The sequence below is a fragment of the Neltuma alba genome, unplaced genomic scaffold (genome assembly GCF_004799145.2).
Source record: "Neltuma alba isolate B1F8T4 unplaced genomic scaffold, ASM479914v2 tig00002908_pilon, whole genome shotgun sequence".
Taxonomy (NCBI): Eukaryota; Viridiplantae; Streptophyta; class Magnoliopsida; order Fabales; family Fabaceae; genus Neltuma; species Neltuma alba.
The window spans coordinates 1-20,864 of record NW_021633067.1 but is presented as its reverse complement, the minus strand read 5'-3'; the positions used below and the strand labels follow the sequence as shown (position 1 = coordinate 20,864).

Sequence of the window (20,864 nt, the reverse complement as noted above, 5' to 3'; positions counted from 1 at the left end):
ATTTTAAATTGCGCTTCAACTTTAATTTTTAATTGTGGTCCCTATTTAGGTGAAAACACAATGAACACAAAATTTTCTTTATTTTTTTCCTTTTTGTATTTTTCTACCTACACAATCTAAAATGTTAGTTCAATGAAAGATGATATCGGGATCATAAGGTTTTTGAGCCTTTTTACCTAGAATTTGATATTCAATAGATTTCAATTCAATTTATCTTACAAATTGGTCATAATCAGTCTTTGTTGTTAATGAATTATTTAGAATAATCACTAGAATAAACATAAAACTGGCTCTTGTGGTTTAAAAAAAAAAGAAAGAAAGAAAGAGTTCATCATAACAATGCCCTTAGCGAATTCCTAACTAGAGTTGTGATATCAAAAATAAACAATATAATTTCAACAATTATCATCATTAATCACTCACATGAAGTAACCTCAACATTTAGTGTCTGCCATTTTCCACACCGACCTTGCTCTCAGAAACTTCTGAAGTGGATTTCACTTCCATTTTCAGCCTATCAATCTTTTCTTTCAGTGCTGTGACATTCAAGGAAGAAAGAATACTCTCTTTGATGCCTGCTGCAACATTTTCCACATCCTTAGGGCTTGATCCTTTGGCCAGCTCATCTTCCAATTCTTTAACTTTTTCTTTAAGGCCTTTTGAATTAACAGCCTTGTCAATTTCACTGAAGATTTCATTGTTCACCTCCATTATTTTCTGTTTTATGTCCGGCGTGGGGTTGGTTTCTCTTCTCTTGACTACTTTAACAACCTCCAAATTAGCTGATCTCAAGACCTCTTCTAGCTCTTTCTTGGCTTTCTCTGCTTCTATTACCAATTCTTTATCCGGTGAATTTCCATTTGATCGCTTTTCTTGAGCAGTCTTCAAGTTTGCTATCTTTGCTTTAATATCACCTGAAACTTTCTGATTGATCTCTGCTTTAAGTTTCTCTTGTTTGGCTTTCATCTCAATCATCCTCTTCACAACTTCTAGCTTCTGAAGTTTCTGCTTCAATCCCATATAGGCACCTGGCCGTGACAATTTGTTGTTAAATTCTTGCATGATCGTATCCAATTTTTCCTTCAGGTTACGATCAAGGGGTTGATTTGGTGAGCGACTTGAGACTTTGGATAATTCCAGCCTCACAGACTCAATCTTCTCTTCTAATCCCACCGCAGAAAGCGCATTTGTTATCTCTTGGTCAACTTCTTGCTCGATCTTCCCTATTGCTTCTTCCCTAATAGGATCAGATGGTCCCTTAGTTTCAAAAATTGTCTTCTTGAGATTTTGAAGCTCGGACTCAATATCAGTGATCCCAGAAGTGTTCACATCAGGTGGTTTCATGTTTCGCTTAATCTCTGGTTCCACAACTATGCCTTCTTGGAATTTTCCAATTGACCGGAACTTGAGCATTCGATGGCGTTGCACCTCATTTGCATCCATTTTTGCCAGCTCCTGTGCAGATTCCAGAGTTTCCTTCAGTGACAAGAAAGATTACTAGGAAAAAAAATATATCGAATTCGAATTTGGCCAGTCCATATTGAATTTGAATGACCCCCTCTAAACAAAGAAGGTATGCATGCGGAGACACATATTGAGAAAGACTGCTAGGAAAAAAATATCGCAATTTCAGAGATTAAAATTCATATAGACCGGACATAATTACCTCCATAGCCTGTGTGATTGCATGTTTAATTTGCTGCGACGTCCATGCAGGATCAGCATGTGCACCACCAAGTGGCTCCTGTGCGTAGAAATGTAAACAAGATCAGCACCAGCATCTGTGAATTTAAATGTTGTGAAAAACACGAAATACTTGACATACATATGATATTATGATGATCCCCCAGTTATCACTTATTTTTCCTCAAATCAAATGTAAATAAGTTTCCTTATTTTTATACCTAGCCAAGAGTATTGTGATATTCTGATGTACTTTTGCTTTTTTTATTCCTGATATAGTCTTTTGTTATAGCCCATAACTTACATGTCCGTGTGTTGTGGGTGTGCTCAGAACACTTACAGATCTCAACTGATTTCCTGGAAATTATTGCTTGTCTGTACAAGCTTTTAGTTGACAGTTAGCTAGCAAAATAGTGCGAATCATTTTATGTGCCATACAAATTCCAAGAGGAACTATCAAATTCAGATTCCCTGAAAGTTGAACTGTTTATCGCCTGTAAGCAGGATTATTGTTGAAATAGAAAACAACGGGATATAATTTTCTGAAACATCTGAGCATCCATAACAGCATACAGATCACAGGGGAAACACAGTGAAAGATCAATGTACTTACAGGAATAATACCATCGGCAATTCCACGTTTGTAATGTTCCTGAGCTGTTATTCTTAACTTTTCGGCTGCCTATAGATTTACAGAGTCAAAATATGTGAAATACTACATTCGGTCCTTAATATAAAAACTAGTCCACTAATTTGATTATATTAAAAAAATTAATTTAGTTAATTATTTATAATAAATAGATGTTGTTTTTTTTTAAAATATCCTTACTAATCAAGTGTATTAGTTAGAACTACTATTATTATAAGGACTATCTTTGGAAAAAAAAAAAAGATAAATATGAGAGACAAAATGTATTGAGGTTTTATATTTAGGATCAAAATAAAAATCAAACGAGCTGTTATATTAAAGACCTGAGGTAGGAAAAGATAAGATGCCTCAAATAACCATAAAAGTTCATCTTAATGAATAATAACCTTAGGAGCGGCTTTGGAAGATTTCCACAATATTGCAGCACAAGCTTCGGGACTGATTACAATAACATATTATTAGGAACTTTTTAGTATTGCTATGTCTTTTGGACAGGACATTTCATAGAGTGCAAAAAATGTAAGGAAAGCATAAAGCAACAAATTATGGACCCAATGCATATGAAGTGATTAATGTTGGCACATTACCTTGCAACATAAAATGCAGAATTCTCCAGCATAAACAGCTTATTGGCACAGGCTATTGCAAGTGCTCCACCTGAACCACCTTCACCAGTTACGACCGCTATGATTGGGACCTGGAAGCCAAACATAGTCCTCAAATTTTGAGCTATTGCCTCACCCTGCAAAATAAAAGCAATCAAATGTGAAGTGAATATGGTGACCGCGTGGTAAAATCCAACTACAGAGTTTAATAGAAGAAAGGAAAAGGTTATCCACACACACTTGGCCAAGTTCCTCAGACTTGAGATCAGCAAAGGCTCCAGGAGTGTCAACAAAAGTAATGATGGGGAATTTATGATGATCTGCATATTTCATCATGCGCAAAGCTTTCCTATAGCTGTTTGCATTAAATTTCTTAGTCAATATGTAAAATATACAAACACTTCAGTACTGTGACTTCAAATTTTATAGAACTGCATCATTTTAGCTGTTAGAAACTTTATACACATATAAGTCAGAGTTAAACGTCAGATTGACGCATACCCATGAGGTGTTGGCATTGCAAAGTTCCGGGCAATGTTCTCTTTTGTGTTTCTACCTTTCTGATGGCCTATAAACATGTAACTTTTTCCATCCATACTACCTATACCTGTGACAATTGCTGGATCATCATAACCTGCGCGATCTCCATGAAGCTCCACCCACTGTAAGTTCCAAAATAAGAGGAGAAAGAAGCACAGAAGTAAGGAAGTGTCTACAATCAATTGTGAAGATGATAAAAAGAACATATACCTTCTCTGTAATATTGAGTATATGATCAAGAACTGTTGGCCTGTTGGGATGTCGAGCAATTGCCAAACGTTGAATTGGTGTCAAATGAGTGTATAGATCTTTAAGAGCCTGAACCCAAATTGCAGAAATTCAGACTTACAGATGCGCGAAAAACTAATTATTTTTGCCCATAGCATTGGCGATCTGAGCAACAAGCTTAACGCATATATGACAAAGCACATATATGAAGAAATGAAAATGCGTTATGATTATTCCTCAATGAACTTATCTAAGTATTTGTAAGAAGATAGAATTTAATCAACTCACCTGTTGATACTTGCTCTCCAGAGCACCAATTTGATCGCTGAAGTCTAGTCCTGTGTCATCTGCCATTCTACGTACCTTTAAGAAAATGAAAATAAAAATATATAGACATAGGTATGAAGGATAAATTGTGCCCAAAAGTAGAAATTAGGACATGTTGCTTAGCTACAATAAGTTGTAAAATAGCTATGTTGGATACCATACATGTCCTTGTTGGATGCTTAATGGTCTGTGATTAAGTTCTAGAGTAAAATTTGTCAATGTGAGGGCATTCTGGGAAACAAACTTAAGTTACCTCTATAATCTTTTTTTCAAGATCAACGAGCGGCTTCTCAAAATCAAGCGTCACGGGTTTTGGCCTCTCAGGTAGAGGCTTGAAGTGAGACAGGTAAGTTAAAAATCCACTACTGATATTTGGATCCATATTATCAGGCCATGGATAATCATGCTTATTGCCCTTTTTAATCTTGGTGACAACATTAAACCTGTTTTCTTTTGTATTTCTGGGACCTGCTAAGTCCTTTGGCCAAAAACATGCCCTTTTGGATAAACTTCCAAGAAAATGACTTGCAGGGTAATCATTTCTGATGCACTGATTTGTCATTTCCCTGGCATGATCTCCAAATCTTCTTCTGCTAGCATAGTTTCCACCTAAAATTGATATGGTAGTCATCTTCACAAGCTCAAAAATCGATATGGTTGTTGCGTATAATCTGCATCATTCCTGCATGCACAACTTGAAAAGGGAAGAAAAACATAAAGTATATTCAAAAGTATATTGCAACTGAATGAGCAGAAATCAAAAAAAGGGATATTTAATGGAAAAGGGTTGCAATCCCTCAGTCTTCCAGTGAGTCAATAGAAAGGAATGTCATGAGGTCAGCAGTATACATGCGTACGCCATTCAACAAATTTCATAGCTCCTTCAGTTTTCTGTCGGTTTCTGGCCAACCAAATAAAAAAATTGAATGGGTGTGGATTACCTTGAAACTTAAGCTTTCTGGGATTGTCAAGAGTACAGAAATCTTTCGGCAGAAACAGATGGTTGTGAAATATGAAAATCAGTTAGTCACAGTCACAGACATACTGGATGAAAGACGAACATGCTCCTGGATAGAATCATAACAATAAAGAAGAACGAGATTCGGGTTTGAGGATAATAAAAGTGTGAGCTTGGGCCCTGTTTTTACTCTTCTGTATACGCAAATCCCAGACAATGGGAGTGCTCTGCTTCAAGAAGACGTTCTTTTTTCTTTTTTTTTTGAGGGGGGCGGCGGAGAAAGACAAGACCTTAGATTGGACAGTGAACACCCGCGCTGGGGCTGTTGATTGGAGATGGCAAGGCTGGCTTGCCACGTCCTCAAAATTGTGGATAACTGATATTGATAACCCCAGAAGAGATGGGGCCCACAAAGTCAATGTCCAAATCATTACTTTTATTTTCATAATAAATAAGTATTTTTCATAATAAAAAATTGTTTTCTTTGGGGGGTCTTCTTGTCCTCCATTTAAACCGTGCGTTTCATATGCTAAACAGTAAGCACCGATAGTTAATTGGTATTAATTTTTTCATAGAGCATTTATTTATAATTTTTAAAGTTTTTTATGCAGTGTTTTGGTCATCTACCGATCAAAATAACAAATGTTTAATAAAAGAATAACATGGTATTGTTTTGAATACTTCAATGACAAAACTATGTCATGATATTTCAATATCTCAGAAATAATAGTTTAAAAATAAAAATATCCTTCATCTGTTTACTTTAGCTTTTAGACTTTTGTTGTATCGGTGATTACTATGAGTAGGATTATCAGCTCTCATTCACCAGGTTCGAATATTCAATCTTATTTGGGATCGAAGTTTGATCTAATCAGTCCAATCGCCATTGATATGATAAATAGACACTTCCTTTCAATACAACACTTTTTCAATAGGTGGCATGTTATTCCATTTCAATAAATCGACTCTCTGATTGAAAAAAGGATGGCACATACAATAGCATCATACTATACTCATCATAATTAGTTTTAGACTGTGTTCACGGTCTAAAATTCATTTAATTTAACTTATTTTTAAATTTTTAATATAATTTTATTTTGATAGGCCGCATGGTATATATTAAATGAAGATACTTCTCCAAATGTTATTTTCTTAAAGAAATAGATTTACTATTTTAAAAATTAGAAATTAAAAGATGGGGACCTCATAAGTACACACATATATATACATATACAGGTGGGCGATATTCCGACTTCCCATTGAAATTCAATTCATGATACATTTGGACCGGATTCTTTCTCAGATTGATTTCAGTGCTAATATAAAAGGAAGGGGTTTTTATATGAACACACATCGTAGGTAGGATTGGTTGCGTTGTCCCATGAATTAGGTTTGGAATGAGGAAGAGATCAAGTTTTCTAACCCGAGCTTTCTTCTTCATCATCTTCGTCCTTCTCTTCCTTCTGAGCTCTCTCTTCAATCGCATCGACCTCGTTTGTCTCGTTTCATTTGATTATGTAAGTCATTATTCCTTATAATTCTCACCTCTTTTAGCTCCATCAGTTATAATTTGTTGATTTATTTACTTTCATCGGAATGAATGTTGTAGTTTCTAAGAATATAAACTCAGTATTATAAGTTCGTTTAAGATGCGTTTTCTTCTCTTTTGAGATTTGACTTGTTCTCTTTTAGCAAATTTGATCGTTTAATTTGTTCCTTCTTACTGTGTTTTCTGGACTCAATCATATGGATGATTGAGTTCTTAAGTTCCAGAACAAATCCTTTAAATCTGCTCTCAAGTCTGGTTTTCTTCTTTCTTGCCTTGATACATTTTCTTCTTGATACAAGTATAGTTTTTGTTTGTGACGCATTGTGTGTCTCTGATTCGGAATATCATGCTTATTAATAAAATATGATCTAATAATAGTACACTTTATATCACAATATATAAATGCGGATATTAAGTAATCTGTTACTAACATCTTGAATGATTTTTGCTATTTATATCACTTAATATGCTTAAGTGGAATCTGCTTGCTATATCAAGTTAGCTAGGTACTTTGATTTTGACTTAGTTAATAACTTTTTTTTTTGTCATATGATAAAAATCATCATTTAAATTTTGCTTGAATTTTTTATTTATTTTAAAGCTATATAAGTCTTCTCTTCAGCGATAAAAAATATGTTTAAAATATCAAGTTTCTTCTTTTGGTTTCTTTTTTCCTTTTGTCGATAACTGCGTTTTTATTAGTTTCCGTTCTTGAGATAACAAATATAATCAAGATATTATATTTCCAGTTATAGTAGTGACGTTTATTAATGAAGGCAGTAATTGTCTTTTGGTGCATGCCTCACTCTTTAAGCATAATGGTTAAGTCATGATTTAGATTTTAAATAAAGAGAGAGAATTATATTTTAATTATTTTTCCTGATCATGTGCTAGTTAATGTTTTGATAGTTATTCATGATCCAACAACTAATTTTCTAAACTTTATCCCTCTAGGAAATTCATTCAATTAAAAAGAATACTAGCTTATTTCATAAAATGTGAAATTAAATTCAGGCGAAAATAAGAAGCCAAATAAGCGAAGCATTGGAGGGAGGGGAAGAATCAGCATCAGCAAGAGAAGAATGTCCAGAGCACTTCAGGTGGATCCACGAGGATCTGAAGCCATGGAAGAGCAGAGGAATCAGCCGGGACATGGTGGAGAGAGGCACCGCCAACAACATGTCCAATTTCAGGCTCATCATCTTCAACGGAAAGCCTTACCTTAAAAGTACAAGAATTGTTTTGCCACCAGGGACGTCTTCACTCTCTGGGGAATCTTGCAGCTCCTGAGGTTGTACCCTCACAGAGTCCCAGATCTGGAGCTCTTGTTCGAATGTGATGATCAGACCGTCGTCAAGAAGACCAGTTTTCCCGGCAATATTCCTCCGCCTCCTCTTTTCCATTATTGTGGGGATCATAATTCCTATGATATTGTCTTCCCGGATTGGACTTTCTGGGGCTGGTAATTAACGTTATTGCCCATCATGCGTACGTGATTGTTCTATATCTATGAAGGAGCTTTAGAGTAACGGATGAACATGCAGGGCTGAGACTAACATTAGGGCATGGGAGAGAATATCAAAGAGAATAGAAGAGAACAACCAGAAGAGGCAGTGGAAGGATAGAGAACCCTTTGCATTTTGGAAAGGCAATACCAGGGTGGCTCCTACACGCAATGCTCTCGCTCACTGTAATGCCTCCGATCAAAATCAATGGAAGGCCCATGTTTATTCTTTGGTAATACTTCCCCTCGTCTCATTTGGAAAACTTGCTCATAAATCTTCTATTGCCGAATTTATTATCCTACAGTGTCTAAGGATCAGGTCTTTAAGCAAACGTAACTTATTATCAGTTGTCTGCAACTTATTTTCAACTATAAACTAATATCTTTCATCTTATACAAATTTAAAGACAAATTGTACATAGTTAGAGGAGAGTTAGACCCGTTGAAAATAAATTGTAGCTGGATCCTTAGAACTTTTGTACAGTAGTTACTGGTTTTTTCCATCAATTTTTCCCATCTCGTTTCACCCATTTTTACTTCTTTTTATGAACTGATCCTTGACATGCACCGTTTGATATCAGCAATGGGATAAGGAAGCTAAACGAGGGCTTAACAACCACACAAAGCTGGAAAATCAATGTGACCACAGGTAAATTAAAGTTAGTCAAACTTTTTTTAATTAATTTCTCAAAATGAGTGATTACTATACTAATATTAAACAAAATGGAAGGTACAAGATATATGTGGAAGGGAGGTCATGGTCAGTAAGTGAGAAATACATACTGGCATGTAACTCAATGGCCTTATTAGTACAGCCCAATTACTATGACTTCTTCTCAAGAAGTTTGGTGCCTCTTCGCCATTATTGGCCCATCTCCATCCAAAACATGTGCCAACACATCACTTTTGCTGTTGAATGGGGCAACTCCAACATCGACAAGGTCCTAATAATTGCACATGTTTTTGTTTATTGTACCACTAATGACTCAATTAAAATTACTTTATTTTAGTTATTTGATAACGTGCATAATTAGTTGACATGAATAATGATCAGGCAGAAGCAATTGGGAAAGAAGGAAGCAAGTTCATAAGACAGAACCTGAGGATGGAGCTGGTGTATGACTACATGCTTCATGTGTTACGAGAATATGCGAAGCTGTTGAGGTTTGAGGCCACCATACCAGAAGGAGCCGTCGAGCTGTCTCTTGAGTCATTGGCCTCTATGGTTAATAGAAAGGCCAGGAAGTTTCTAGAAGATTCCAGGGTGAAGAAGCCAGCCACAGATAGAGCTCCCTGCAAAATGCCTCCTCCTTTTCAACCTCAAAAGCTTCATGTCTTGCTCCACACAAAGGAGAGTCTCGTCAAGCAGGTGGAGATGGAGGGCAATCAATACTGGCAAACCCTTCATAATACCAACTAGTCAATATAATATATATTATTAAATCTCTCACAAAATCGCATTATACATTCATTCTTTGAATTAAGTGTTGTAATGCACGAGAAAATTAATGTGTTTAGTTAACATTTAATTTTTTTTTTTTATGGTTTGCAGTGAGAAACATATCTTTCATGAATGTTATATTGACATGCAAATTTTGTTAGTTATTTTTTTTTCAAAAAAAAAAGTTGATCGTTTAATTGAGATTCACGTTGCTTATGAACATGTAATATTTTTTTTAAATGCATAGCAAAAATACACACAAAGTTTACATGAATATATTTCCTAAAATCTTAAATATAAAAGTTATTTAGCAGGTTTATTTTGATCTTAAATATAAGATATTGATCTATTTCTTCTCCCAAGCTTATAATTTTTCTTTCAAATCATCCCCATTAAATGCATATATTAATTTTCATTGAGAGAGTTTCAACGCAAATAATTAAAGAGAATATTTCAAGATATACCTGTTTTGAAAAAAAAAATCTAATTTAATTAATTTTTAAGTCTCTACTAGTACTGACAAGTTATTTGGATTTTTTTTTTATATTAGGGATAGTAGAGAGTGCTAGATTTCTTGATACATAATGCCATAATTCCATAAAGTCTAATTATAAAAAAGAAGGGTATACAAGAGTTTGCATGGAAATTATGTCGAAGTTTAGAACAAATCACAAGAGGAGGTTGCAAATATTTTTTTAAGAGACCAACAAAGTCTTCGTTTACTAAAGTCAGTGTGATACGCGTTATCCAAGCTCACTGAATTCTAAATTATAAGATGATTAAAATAAGTGAGAATATACCAACAAGTTGTTAAGATGGTAAGTAATTTCAACCCGTAAAAAAAAAAACAAATTTAAAATTTAAGAAGTGCACTTATTGAAAATGCTCCCATCCTGACAGAAATTAATTTTAAGTCTAAAATGACTTGATAAAGATGTTTTATATTAAAACAAAATACAAATTTGGAATAATTAGCTCGAATATCTTAACGAAGGATGATAACATTGACTTCTCAAGTCTTTGCCACTAAACATGTCGATTAACTAAATTTTTTAATTGGCCTGGAAAAAAAATAATTTTTTTGAATTATGATATAAAGGCAAGAGATAGGATTTGGAAACATCAGTTTACCAATATTATATTGTTTTTGTAACCCCAAGTGATCAACATACAATTAAAAATTGTAATAAGTTTGATCATCTGTTTGTTTCTATTTAAAAATATATAATAAAAAAAGTTGCACCCATATTGACTAATAATATTGATCCACCCATTGATTGATATATAAAAATAAAATTTCACAAATTCACGCGTGTTGACTAATATATTATACTTATCAGCTCAGTCGTTGCCGTATTTAAATAAAATCGTGAAAAGAACCAAAACAATTAAATTTGATTAAATAATTTATAAATGTCTTTATCAGCCAGTCCACGAGACTACGATGCATCCTCGCGCCTACCACGGTAGTTAAAAGGCCTAAATAACTTACATAAGAAGGGATTGTTTTTTGGTTATTTTATTTTCTTTTTGCCAAGAAAAAGAAGAAAAGAAAAAAGGAAAGAAAATTGCCATCACTTGTCTTCTTGATACACACACATATAAATTCTACTTCCAATGCATATCTATTTCTATCTCGAAACAGCGCTGAGAAAGCAGAGGATCCTCATGTAATTGGCTAAAACAGTATCCTACAAATTTTTGTGGAATTGAGTGGTATTGAGCAGATACTTAATATAAAATCTATTTTATAGTACAATTTACATTACGTAATAAGTTTTATATTAAAGATCAAAAAAGTATTGTTTAGACACAAATACATCATGGCAAATTTGTAAATTGGAGGATGGCTAAAACTGTAACATATAGGGGGATCATGTTTAAAAACATTTATAAGTATTTTTTGTATAAATAGCTTATCATTTCAAACAGGCCCATAAAAAATAGGATACTAAGAAACACCAATACCAACAAATACGATACGATATAGCATGATACGTTGAATACGGCAATTTTTGGAACTTAAGGATGAGTACGGGAATATACATACATGTAACATATTTCAACATTTTAAGGGATGGAGGCGAGAATATTTAAGTTTTAAACAAGTATTTCTAAAATAATATAAATATATTGATAATAAGCAAAGCACCAAAAACCATATGACTGATTGCTGGTTTAGAGAAAAGGATCGATATTATAAAAATAAAAAAAATGTTTTAAAAAAAAATTAAAAAACGCATCAATGATAGTAGGATTATAGGAACCGAAGCATGTCATAGTGTAACTTCGTATAAAATAGGCATCGTTGCAACGTATGTTGCCGTTGGCACGTGTGTGAGGACGGGGCCGGCCGACCCCACTCTACCTCTACGCTTGGCGTTAACATTTCAGAACTTCGTTCATTGGCGCCAGCCACGCTTACGCTTGGCGGCTATAAAACTGCAGGTAACGACTTTTGGTCTTCGCCCCTGCCGTTTCGCTCGTTTTTGAATTCAACAATCTCCCGTCGGAAATTCTCATATTCCATTCCCTTCCTGGCTTCTGTACTTCTATCCACCGTCCCTCTCCTTCTCCTGCAACTCTCTGTTCTATTCGTCTCATTCAATATTATGCTTCCTCGTTGAAGCTACTCCGTCCCCCCTTATCCTTTTGTTTTTGCCTTTCCCCTCTTTCCTTCTCCATAAGCTCTTTAAGTGATCGTCCAGAAGGTCAAACCTGAGGTGTGTTCCTCTTCTGATTCTCCTTCACCATTTTTTGGCTTATTTTATTGTTTTTCTATGTCTTTCTTTCTGGGGTATCGCGAGACTTGTGCTAGTCTTTGGTTAGATACTTTTTCTTGTTTCGGGGAACTTTTATGGTTCTAAAGGTGTTTGATGTATGGTTCCGTGAGTATATTCGAGTGGAATCTGCTTTTGGGGTTAAAGTTATGGGTTTTCAGGATTCAGTTTTTTTCCCTCCTCGGGAAAAAATGGCCTGAGAGTTCGTTACAGAAATAGCTCCTGTGCTTCCAAAATATGTTGATTACAAATATTGTAGTTGGTTTATTTCGCTTCATCCAAGAGGAGTACGTCTTGAAGCCTTGGTTTTCTTTCAATTCATTTTATTTTTAACCAGAGGTTTATGATTCACCTCTGGATTCCCGTCACAACACAAGAAGGGGTTGCCTTTTGTCCCTGTTCCAAGCTACGTATTTCTCAAAACTTTGGGAATATAAAGTATACATGTCCGTTTGCTTATGTCTTACTTTTTGGTGATAAGACCGTTGCTGGATTCGGTGGTTGATAACTTCATACTTCTGCACTGCTCCTCTTTTCCTTGAGCTTAAAGGAATACTTGCTTTTTGGCGGAATATTCCCTCTTCTTTTTTGTTATGCAGCTTTTCTTGAAAATAATTTACATTCAGTTCTTCTTCTTTTTTTTTCTGTTTAATTCATCGTGTTTAGTTCTGTTCCATTGTTGATTTTCCTGATTGATTGGAGTTACAAGTCTCTTAAATAAAACAAGCTTTTAAAAATAAATTCAGATGCCTTTTCCTTTCCCTGATGATCGAAACACTGTATCTGTGCTTGAATAATCAGTATATTGGGAATTTCCGACTATTTATGCACATATCGTAATATGCAGACTCGGAAAATCTAGAGATGCATTGAATATTGTTAAGGATAGCTGCGTCTCCAGCTTTACGTAATACCCTCAAGTACATCATGCATTAATAAAACGAAAAAGGAAGAGTTTTTCTGCCAAAATAACTGAAATTTGAAACATAGATGCTTCATGTCTCAAGAACTCTAGCATATGTATTCCAAATTCACTGAGAACTGCTTTATTTCTTTTAGACTGCTTCTATGGACATAGTAATACGATCAGGAAAGCATGAACAAAGTGCCAGGCTAAGGAATATCCAGTTTAACTCATTAACCTTGCCTCCTCTTGTTTCTTTCTGTTTCAGATATAAACAACTTTCCCTCAGCAAAATTTTTTGGAGGCAAATTAAATGGCAAACCTCAAGCTTGGTGTGGAAGTTGTGGGTGCTCATGACCTCATGCCTAAAGATGGACAAGGTTCCTGCAGTGCTTATGTGGAACTTCTCTTTGATGATCAGAAATTTCGAACCACAATTAAAGAAAAAGATGTAAGTCCTTATTGGAATGAAAAGTTTTACTTCAACATCACTGATCCAACTAAACTAGCAAGCCTCGCTCTTGAAGCCACTGTCTATCACTACAACAAAACATCTGGGTCCAAACACTTTATTGGCAAGGTTCGGCTAACTGGAACATCATTTGTTCCCTATTCTGATGCTGTTGATTTGCACTATCCTCTTGAAAAGAAAGGCTTTATTGGACGCGTAAAAGGAGAGCTTGGTTTGAAAGTCTACGTCGTAAATGATCCTTCTGTACGATCATCAAACCCTCTTCCTCCTATGGAACCCCTTTTGAACACAGATCACTCAACTGAAGATCAAATTCGGACTCCAGTATCGTTTACAGATGCAATCAAGAACACCATTCCCCAGAAGAAAACTGAGTCAAAGCGCACATTTCATAAGCTTCCTCAATCAAAACAAGATCCTTCACCCAAACCAAGTTTACAGCAGAGTGTAAACTTCGCTATGAATGAGATGAAATCCGCACAGCCTGCTGCAAAAGCTGTACAAGCATTTGCAAGCGCGTCATCTCCGGTTGATTTTGCACTCAAAGAGACTAGTCCATTTCTTGGAGGAGGACGAGTTGTTGATGGGAGAATTAAACGTGGGAATAGGCCTGCCAGCACCTATGATCTTGTTGAACAGATGCAGTACCTTTTTGTGCGAGTTGTGAAAGCTCGAGACCTTCCAACGAAAGACGTCACTGGCAGCCTTGATCCATATGTGGAGGTTAAGGTTGGAAACTACAAAGGAACCACCAAGCACTTCGAGAAGAACAAAAACCCTGAATGGAATGAGGTGTTTGCCTTTGCAGGGGACAATGTGCAATCATCTTTTCTCGAGGTTGTGATTAAAGACAAGGATGTGGTTCTTGATGATCTTGTTGGAACTATAAGGATTGATCTTCATGACGTTCCTAAGAGGGCTCCACCTGATAGTCCACTGGCTCCACAATGGTATTGGATCGAGAACAAAAATCGGGAAAGAAAGAATGGTGAATTGATGCTTGCAGTATGGTATGGCACACAAGCTGATGAGGCTTTTGCTGATGCTTGGCATTCTGATGCAATATCTCCTGGTGGAAGCTCTTCAGCTGCCTACTCTCAGATTCGATCAAAAGTCTATCATTCACCGAGACTGTGGTATGTTCGAGTAAGGGTAATTGAAGCACAAGACTTAATTGTGCCAGAGAAAGCTCGATTTCCAGATGCATATGTGAAGGCACGGTTGGGTAACCAAATTTTGAAGACGAAATCTGTTCAAGCCAGGACCCTGAACCCGCGTTGGGAGCAGGAGCTAATGTTTGTTGCTGCAGAACCCTTTGATGAACCATTAATCATTTCAGTTGAAGATCGTGTTGGTCCTAACAAGGATGAGACTATTGGCAATCTTGTTATACCTTTGAATACAGTGGTAAGGCGTGCAGATGATCGATTTGTCCCAAGTAAATGGTACCACCTTGAAAAATCTGTTTCATCTGCCGTGGAAAGTGCGGAGCACGGAAAAAAGAAAGAAAAAGATAAGTTCTTCAGCAGGCTTCACCTCAATGTCTATCTTGAAGGCGGCTATCATGTGCTTGATGAATCAACTTATTACAGTAGTGATCTTCGTCCTACGGCAAAGCAGCTCTGGAAGAAGTCAATTGGGATCTTAGAACTTGGGATTCTGAACATTGATGGACTTCAACCCACAAAAACAAGGGAAGGGAAGGGGACTTGTGATACATACTGCGTGGCAAAGTATGGACAAAAATGGGTTCGAACTAGGACCATTATTGACAGCCTTAATCCGAGGTACAATGAGCAATACACATGGGAAGTGCATGATACAGCAACAGTTCTTACTATTGGGGTATTTGATAATGCTCAGATTCATTCCTCAAATGGTGGTAATAAAGACGCAAGAATTGGCAAGGTTCGAATCCGGATCTCTACCCTTGAAACGGGTCGAGTTTACACACACTCTTACCCTCTACTTATGCTGCAACCTTCTGGGGTGAGGAAGACAGGGGATCTTCACTTGGCAATAAGATTTTCCTGTACATCAATGATGAATATGATGCATCTGTATTTCAAACCCCATTTGCCTAAGATGCACTATGTGAAGCCACTTAATATTATGGAGCAGGAGAAGCTTCGTCACCAAGCTGTGAACATTGTGGCAGCTCGACTGAGCCGAGCTGAGCCGCCTTTGAGGAAGGAGGTGGTTGAGTACATGTCTGATACAGATTCTCATAAATGGAGCATGAGACGTAGCAAGGCGAATTTCTGCCGTTTGATGCAAGTTTTCCATGGATTACTCTCAGTAGGAAGATGGATTGGGGAAGTTTCAAGGTGGAAGAATCCTCTAACAACAGTGCTAGTACACATTCTGTTTCTCATGCTCGTGTGTTTCCCAGAACTCATCCTTCCAACAATTTTTCTTTACATGTTCGTGATTGGAATGTGGAAGTGGAGGTTCAGACCAAGAAAACCTCCTCATATGGACGTTAGAATCTCTCAAGCAGATGTTGTGATGCCAGATGAACTTGATGAGGAGTTCGACACTTTTCCGACCACAAAAAGCCCAGACGTCGTACGTCACAGGTATGATCGGTTAAGGAGCGTGGCCGGGAGGATTCAGAGCGTTGTCGGAGACATAGCTACACAAGGAGAGAGGATCCATGCACTTCTAAGCTGGAGGGATCCTCGCGCCACAGCCATATTCATGGTAATATGTCTTGTGGCTGCATTAGTATTGTATGTGACACCATTTCAGATTATAGTTCTGTTTGCTGGATTTTATCTCATGAGGCATCCGAAACTCAGACACAAGATGCCATCGCAGCCGGCGAATTTCTTCCGCCGCCTGCCTGCTCTAACAGATACGATGATGTAATTATAGCTCCTGTGTGGGTGGCAGCGCCTGTAAAAATCCTGGGATGATGTCTGTTTATTTAATGAGTTCATGGAAGTTGATACAGATGATGTGTACATGCTGTGGAAAACTGTAATGTAATGATTAGATTTTACGAGACTTGCCCCCCCCCCCCGGGGATATGTTAAACTCCTATCGAATGAGATGCCTATCTACTGAAACTTTTTTTTTCTTTTTGTTCATTCAAAAAAAAAAGAGAAAGAAAAAACATCAGGCATAATTATAAATTATTTTTCTCTCTCTCATGTTTTTTAAGTACTCTTGTTTTCTTTTTCCTTCTTCATCCGGGAGATGTTGCTTGGAATTAGATGTGTAGTTTGGAAAAGTCGAAAGGAAGAGTCGCAACACAAAGACCAGGTCATAGGTCTCATTTGTCACCTCACCGGACATAGACGTGTATGGCCAAGCCCCTTCGTCATAATAAACAATTTTTGACCTGCATAATAAATTAAGTTGTAATTTATATATGTGTGCGCGTGATTTATACACGCACATATATATCTTTGATTTTTTTTTTCTTACCGACATATATCTTTGATTTTATTTGAGCATCCGACAGAAAAATTGTTGGTGTATTAGATAAGGTAGGCTTAAAATATTTTCTCATGGTGACGTGTCATATGACTGTGCGCCTGGCAGTCTCCGGCAACACAATTGAGGCGTCGCGTGCGGGATACTCCCTCCATTCCTTATTATAAGAGACATTTGATACTTATAGCATGTTCCTATATATAAGAGAACTTAACAGTTGTCTATACTTTTTTGTGTTGATTTTCTATTTTACCCATATTTATTGTTTCCAACTCATACTCTCCCTCCCTCCCACTTCTCTTTCTTTTAATAATTTAATTGTTCTCTTTTATGCTCTCTCTCCTTATTAATGAGGGTATTTTTGGAAAAAAGATTATACTTTTTACACATTGATTGTTCTTAACTAATTTTAACTGTTTTTTTAATTAAGGTAATTCGGTTATTCGTCTCTTATAATAAGGAACGGGGGGAATATCTTGTTTATGATGAAAGAAGCTATCTCTATCACTGTAAGATCATAAAATGATTAAAGTCTATTACTGCACCTTTCCTGTGTTTAATTTTTTTTAATTTTATCCAAGATTTGAGAGATAAACTTCCTTCGCCCAAAAAAAAATGTTAAGATAAAATTGAAAGACCATATATTTTTTTAAAGGCCCAATACTGTTTACCAGCTTTCCCTTTTTATTGTTTGTTTGGTGGATGGGTATCTCTAAATCGGGCTGAAGAGTTATTACAAGGTCCAAGACGTGTTTACAAGAGCATCCAGAGAAGTTTAAATATGTTGGCAAAATAAAAATAAAAAAGGTTGAAGTTTATATACTGAATGGTAATGATTTTAACTTAGGTTCAACTTCGATCCCTCTCACTTTTTTTATTTTATACTTTCTATTTTTTATGTTCACCTCATCAGTCCTTCAAGGATTTCAGGGCGTATCTGAAATTCATCGAGTAATTCGGTATGTCCATAATTAGAGCAATTTTATTCAGGATACCATTAGACAATAAACATGGGTACCTTTTTTAACGGAATTCGAACCTACGTAGTAGACCAACCCTTTTGTTAGATCTAACTCCTATTCATAACAGTCTTGTATTTTGATAAATCTAGATGATACTGAACCCATTTACATAAGGTAGCGTACTCTTAGAAATTGAAATGAAAGAAAAATAAAACTAAATTGATTGCATGTCAGCAAAGCATCTCAAAATTAAAGAAGATTAAATCAAACAAGTGTGTTAAATTAAACATGTTGCCTTTGGGTTTATCTGGTCATCACCGGCAAAGCAAATTATGAGTTATATGCTCTAATCTTGTCTTGCAGTGGAAACCAGGCAACGTAAAATTCTTCATTACCTTTTTTAATTGTTTTTAGGATTTGAATGCTAATGGCCAAAACAAAGGAAAAGCCCTACAAAGATGATGTAGTTATCATCATTATGGTTAAGTAACGGCGAAACAGAACTCAATGGCTGACCAAAAAAAAGGAACCTTTATAGATCAACTTACATATATACACACACAAACACATTAAAATTGTCACCCATACCATAAATCAAAACGTCGTGAGCTCACGAAGGAGAGAGACAAAGAAATTAACAAAATCAGAATGAAGGTGTTTTGCAGAAAGCCATCCTTGCTTCTACTGGTTATCCTCCTTGCAACGAATTGTTTGTACATTATTGAAGCTCAGAAATGTCGCCAAAGTGGTGCGGTGAAAGGGAAAAAGGCACCTCCTGGACAATGTAACAAAGAGAATGATTCAGACTGCTGTAAAGAAGGGAAATTGTATCCAGTTTACAAGTGTTCACCACCAGTCTCTTCCCACACAAAGGCACATCTCACACTGAACAGTTTTGAGAAAGGCGGAGATGGAGGAGGCCCTTCAGAATGTGACAATCACTATCATTCTGATGACAAACCAGTTGTGGCACTTTCCACTGGCTGGTTCAACCACAAGAGTAGGTGTCTCAAGAACATCACCATAACTGCCAATGGTCGGAGCGTGGTGGCCATGGTGGTTGACGAGTGTGATTCCACTAGAGGCTGTGATGCAGACCATGATTACCAACCTCCATGTGACAACAACATTGTTGATGCCTCCAAGGCTGTCTGGGAAGGTTTGGGAATTCCCAGGAGTCAGTGGGGCTGGTACGATATTGCATGGTCTGATGCCTGATACGCTAATAACACTACTGTAGGATTTCATGCATCGGTGCACTGTATTATGCTATGTATACTTTGTGTTTTGTGATCTTTACTCCTCTTTTCCTATGGCTTTTTTACATCCTCATCCTATGTGAATATTAAATATGTACCGAATGCTTTGTGTAATGTGAAAATCTTAATATACTGGATTGTTCATTTATATTAATGCAGTTCCTCATATGTGGCGGCTATACAATTAGATGTTTACTGCGGTGCTTGTTTTCCCATTATTTTGATTGTGCAGTTTACAAATTGAATTTTGCATGGCCATACGAGGTTATACCTTTCGCAGCTAATCATGTCCTTTCATATATAATAATTGCAAGACTCCAAAAATTATTCTCTTACTACTGAAATGCTTAATTTGTACTAAAAGATACTGTTAATAAGACATGAACAAATGTTGAGTCATCACTACCTTGTTGAATGTCCCTCCCGATATTGGCAACAGAAAAACTCCACACATAGCTTAACTTAGACTCCATAACTCACAGGTCTCACATTTAGTCACTGAATATTTTATTTAATTCAAAATATAGAGATCAGAAGCTCATAAAAGATGACGCTTAGGGCCAGCACTACACAGATTCTATAAACTGTTGATGCCATTTAACCTTAGCAGTTCATTCTCCTCCCAGATTCTTGTTCTTCTTACGCCGCTTTGTCGTCTTCTTCGCACGAGAGTGATCTTCACCCAGCGCCTTCACTGTTGCCGGCTTCTTCGGTCAAAAGATGGGCAAAGGAGCATCATTATAAGAAAAGATCTTGGACAGTGACGTTCTATCTACTTGGGTTCGTTTTCAACTGGACTACCTACCAGATTCTGAAAATTTGATATATATATATATTCGAACAATTTCATAGAAAGATTCTGAAAATTGGACGAGATCAGCCACTATCATTTCAGAGTCAAGAAACGAAAAACCCAGTAACCAAAGTTGGAAACAGCACCTTCTTTTAAGCGCGTCCCTTTCGGGGTATTGAAATCCAAACCATGGTCTCATCTCTATTTTAGCTATGTCGCGCCAAAGAAGCATTGAGCTCTTTTTATATTTCAAACTTACTATTGGTCATTTTTCATCTTATTTTCCAAGAGAGAATTGCCAAATTTTCTGTGAGGAATATGGGAGACATCAACCATATATATTGCCTTTTAAACTGTCAGGTTTGTTTACGCGAGTACTTTTATATCATTTCAACAAAATTGATGATGAATTTGATTGCCAATAGTTTGATTAATTACTAATTTAATTATGTGGTTGTGAGATCATTATTTCGATGGAAAATAATATGATACTTGAAGTGAATTTCAGATGAGCCGGTGATTTAAAAAAACATCTGTGTAGCTATATGCAAGTCTCACCTTTTTTCCTTTATACCAGTATATGTTTTAAATAATCTAATTTTATCTGGGTGTGTATTTTTCAATAGGCTTTACAATTTATCGAAAATAACAACAACAATATATTTATCCCCAAGAAATTAACCTGCTCAACGCATATTGAGAAAATACAAACTCAGTACTCAAACAGTACCATATATATAAGTATTATTAGAACCCTCGATACATAATA

The 20,864-nt window shown here is 36.2% G+C and overlaps 3 protein-coding genes across 3 annotated transcripts; 2 read left to right on the top strand and 1 right to left on the bottom strand.

Moving 5' to 3' along the window:
• Positions 1 to 335: 335 nt before the first annotated feature.
• LOC114739796 (acetyl-coenzyme A carboxylase carboxyl transferase subunit alpha, chloroplastic) lies at positions 336 to 16,764 on the bottom strand (the record flags this gene model as incomplete). Its single annotated transcript, XM_028927872.1, has 12 exons — positions 336 to 1,455; positions 1,667 to 1,744; positions 2,297 to 2,365; positions 2,719 to 2,770; positions 2,920 to 3,074; positions 3,178 to 3,292; positions 3,439 to 3,599; positions 3,688 to 3,795; positions 3,994 to 4,068; positions 4,286 to 4,556; positions 9,457 to 9,459; positions 16,760 to 16,764. Coding segments are annotated over 12 exons (2,106 nt in total), but the record flags the coding sequence as incomplete, so codon positions are not given.
• On the top strand, positions 11,950 to 16,647 carry LOC114739795 (FT-interacting protein 3-like). Its single transcript, XM_028927871.1, has 2 exons — positions 11,950 to 12,207; positions 13,437 to 16,647. The coding sequence occupies exon 2, from the start codon at positions 13,482 to 13,484 to the stop codon at positions 16,509 to 16,511; it is 3,030 nt and encodes a 1,009-aa protein (XP_028783704.1). The 5' UTR covers positions 11,950 to 12,207; positions 13,437 to 13,481; the 3' UTR covers positions 16,512 to 16,647.
• A 1,927-nt stretch (positions 16,765 to 18,691) lies between the features above and the next one.
• On the top strand, positions 18,692 to 19,261 carry LOC114739789 (putative ripening-related protein 1). Its single transcript, XM_028927865.1, has one exon. The coding sequence runs from the start codon at positions 18,692 to 18,694 to the stop codon at positions 19,259 to 19,261; it is 570 nt and encodes a 189-aa protein (XP_028783698.1).
• Positions 19,262 to 20,864: the final 1,603 nt, after the last annotated feature.

Bases quoted from the DNA above. Each gene is read 5' to 3' on its own strand.
- LOC114739795 (XM_028927871.1), top strand. From the start codon at position 13,482: ATGGCAAACCTCAAGCTTGGTGTGGAAGTTGTGGGTGCTCATGACCTC.
- LOC114739789 (XM_028927865.1), top strand. From the start codon at position 18,692: ATGAAGGTGTTTTGCAGAAAGCCATCCTTGCTTCTACTGGTTATCCTC.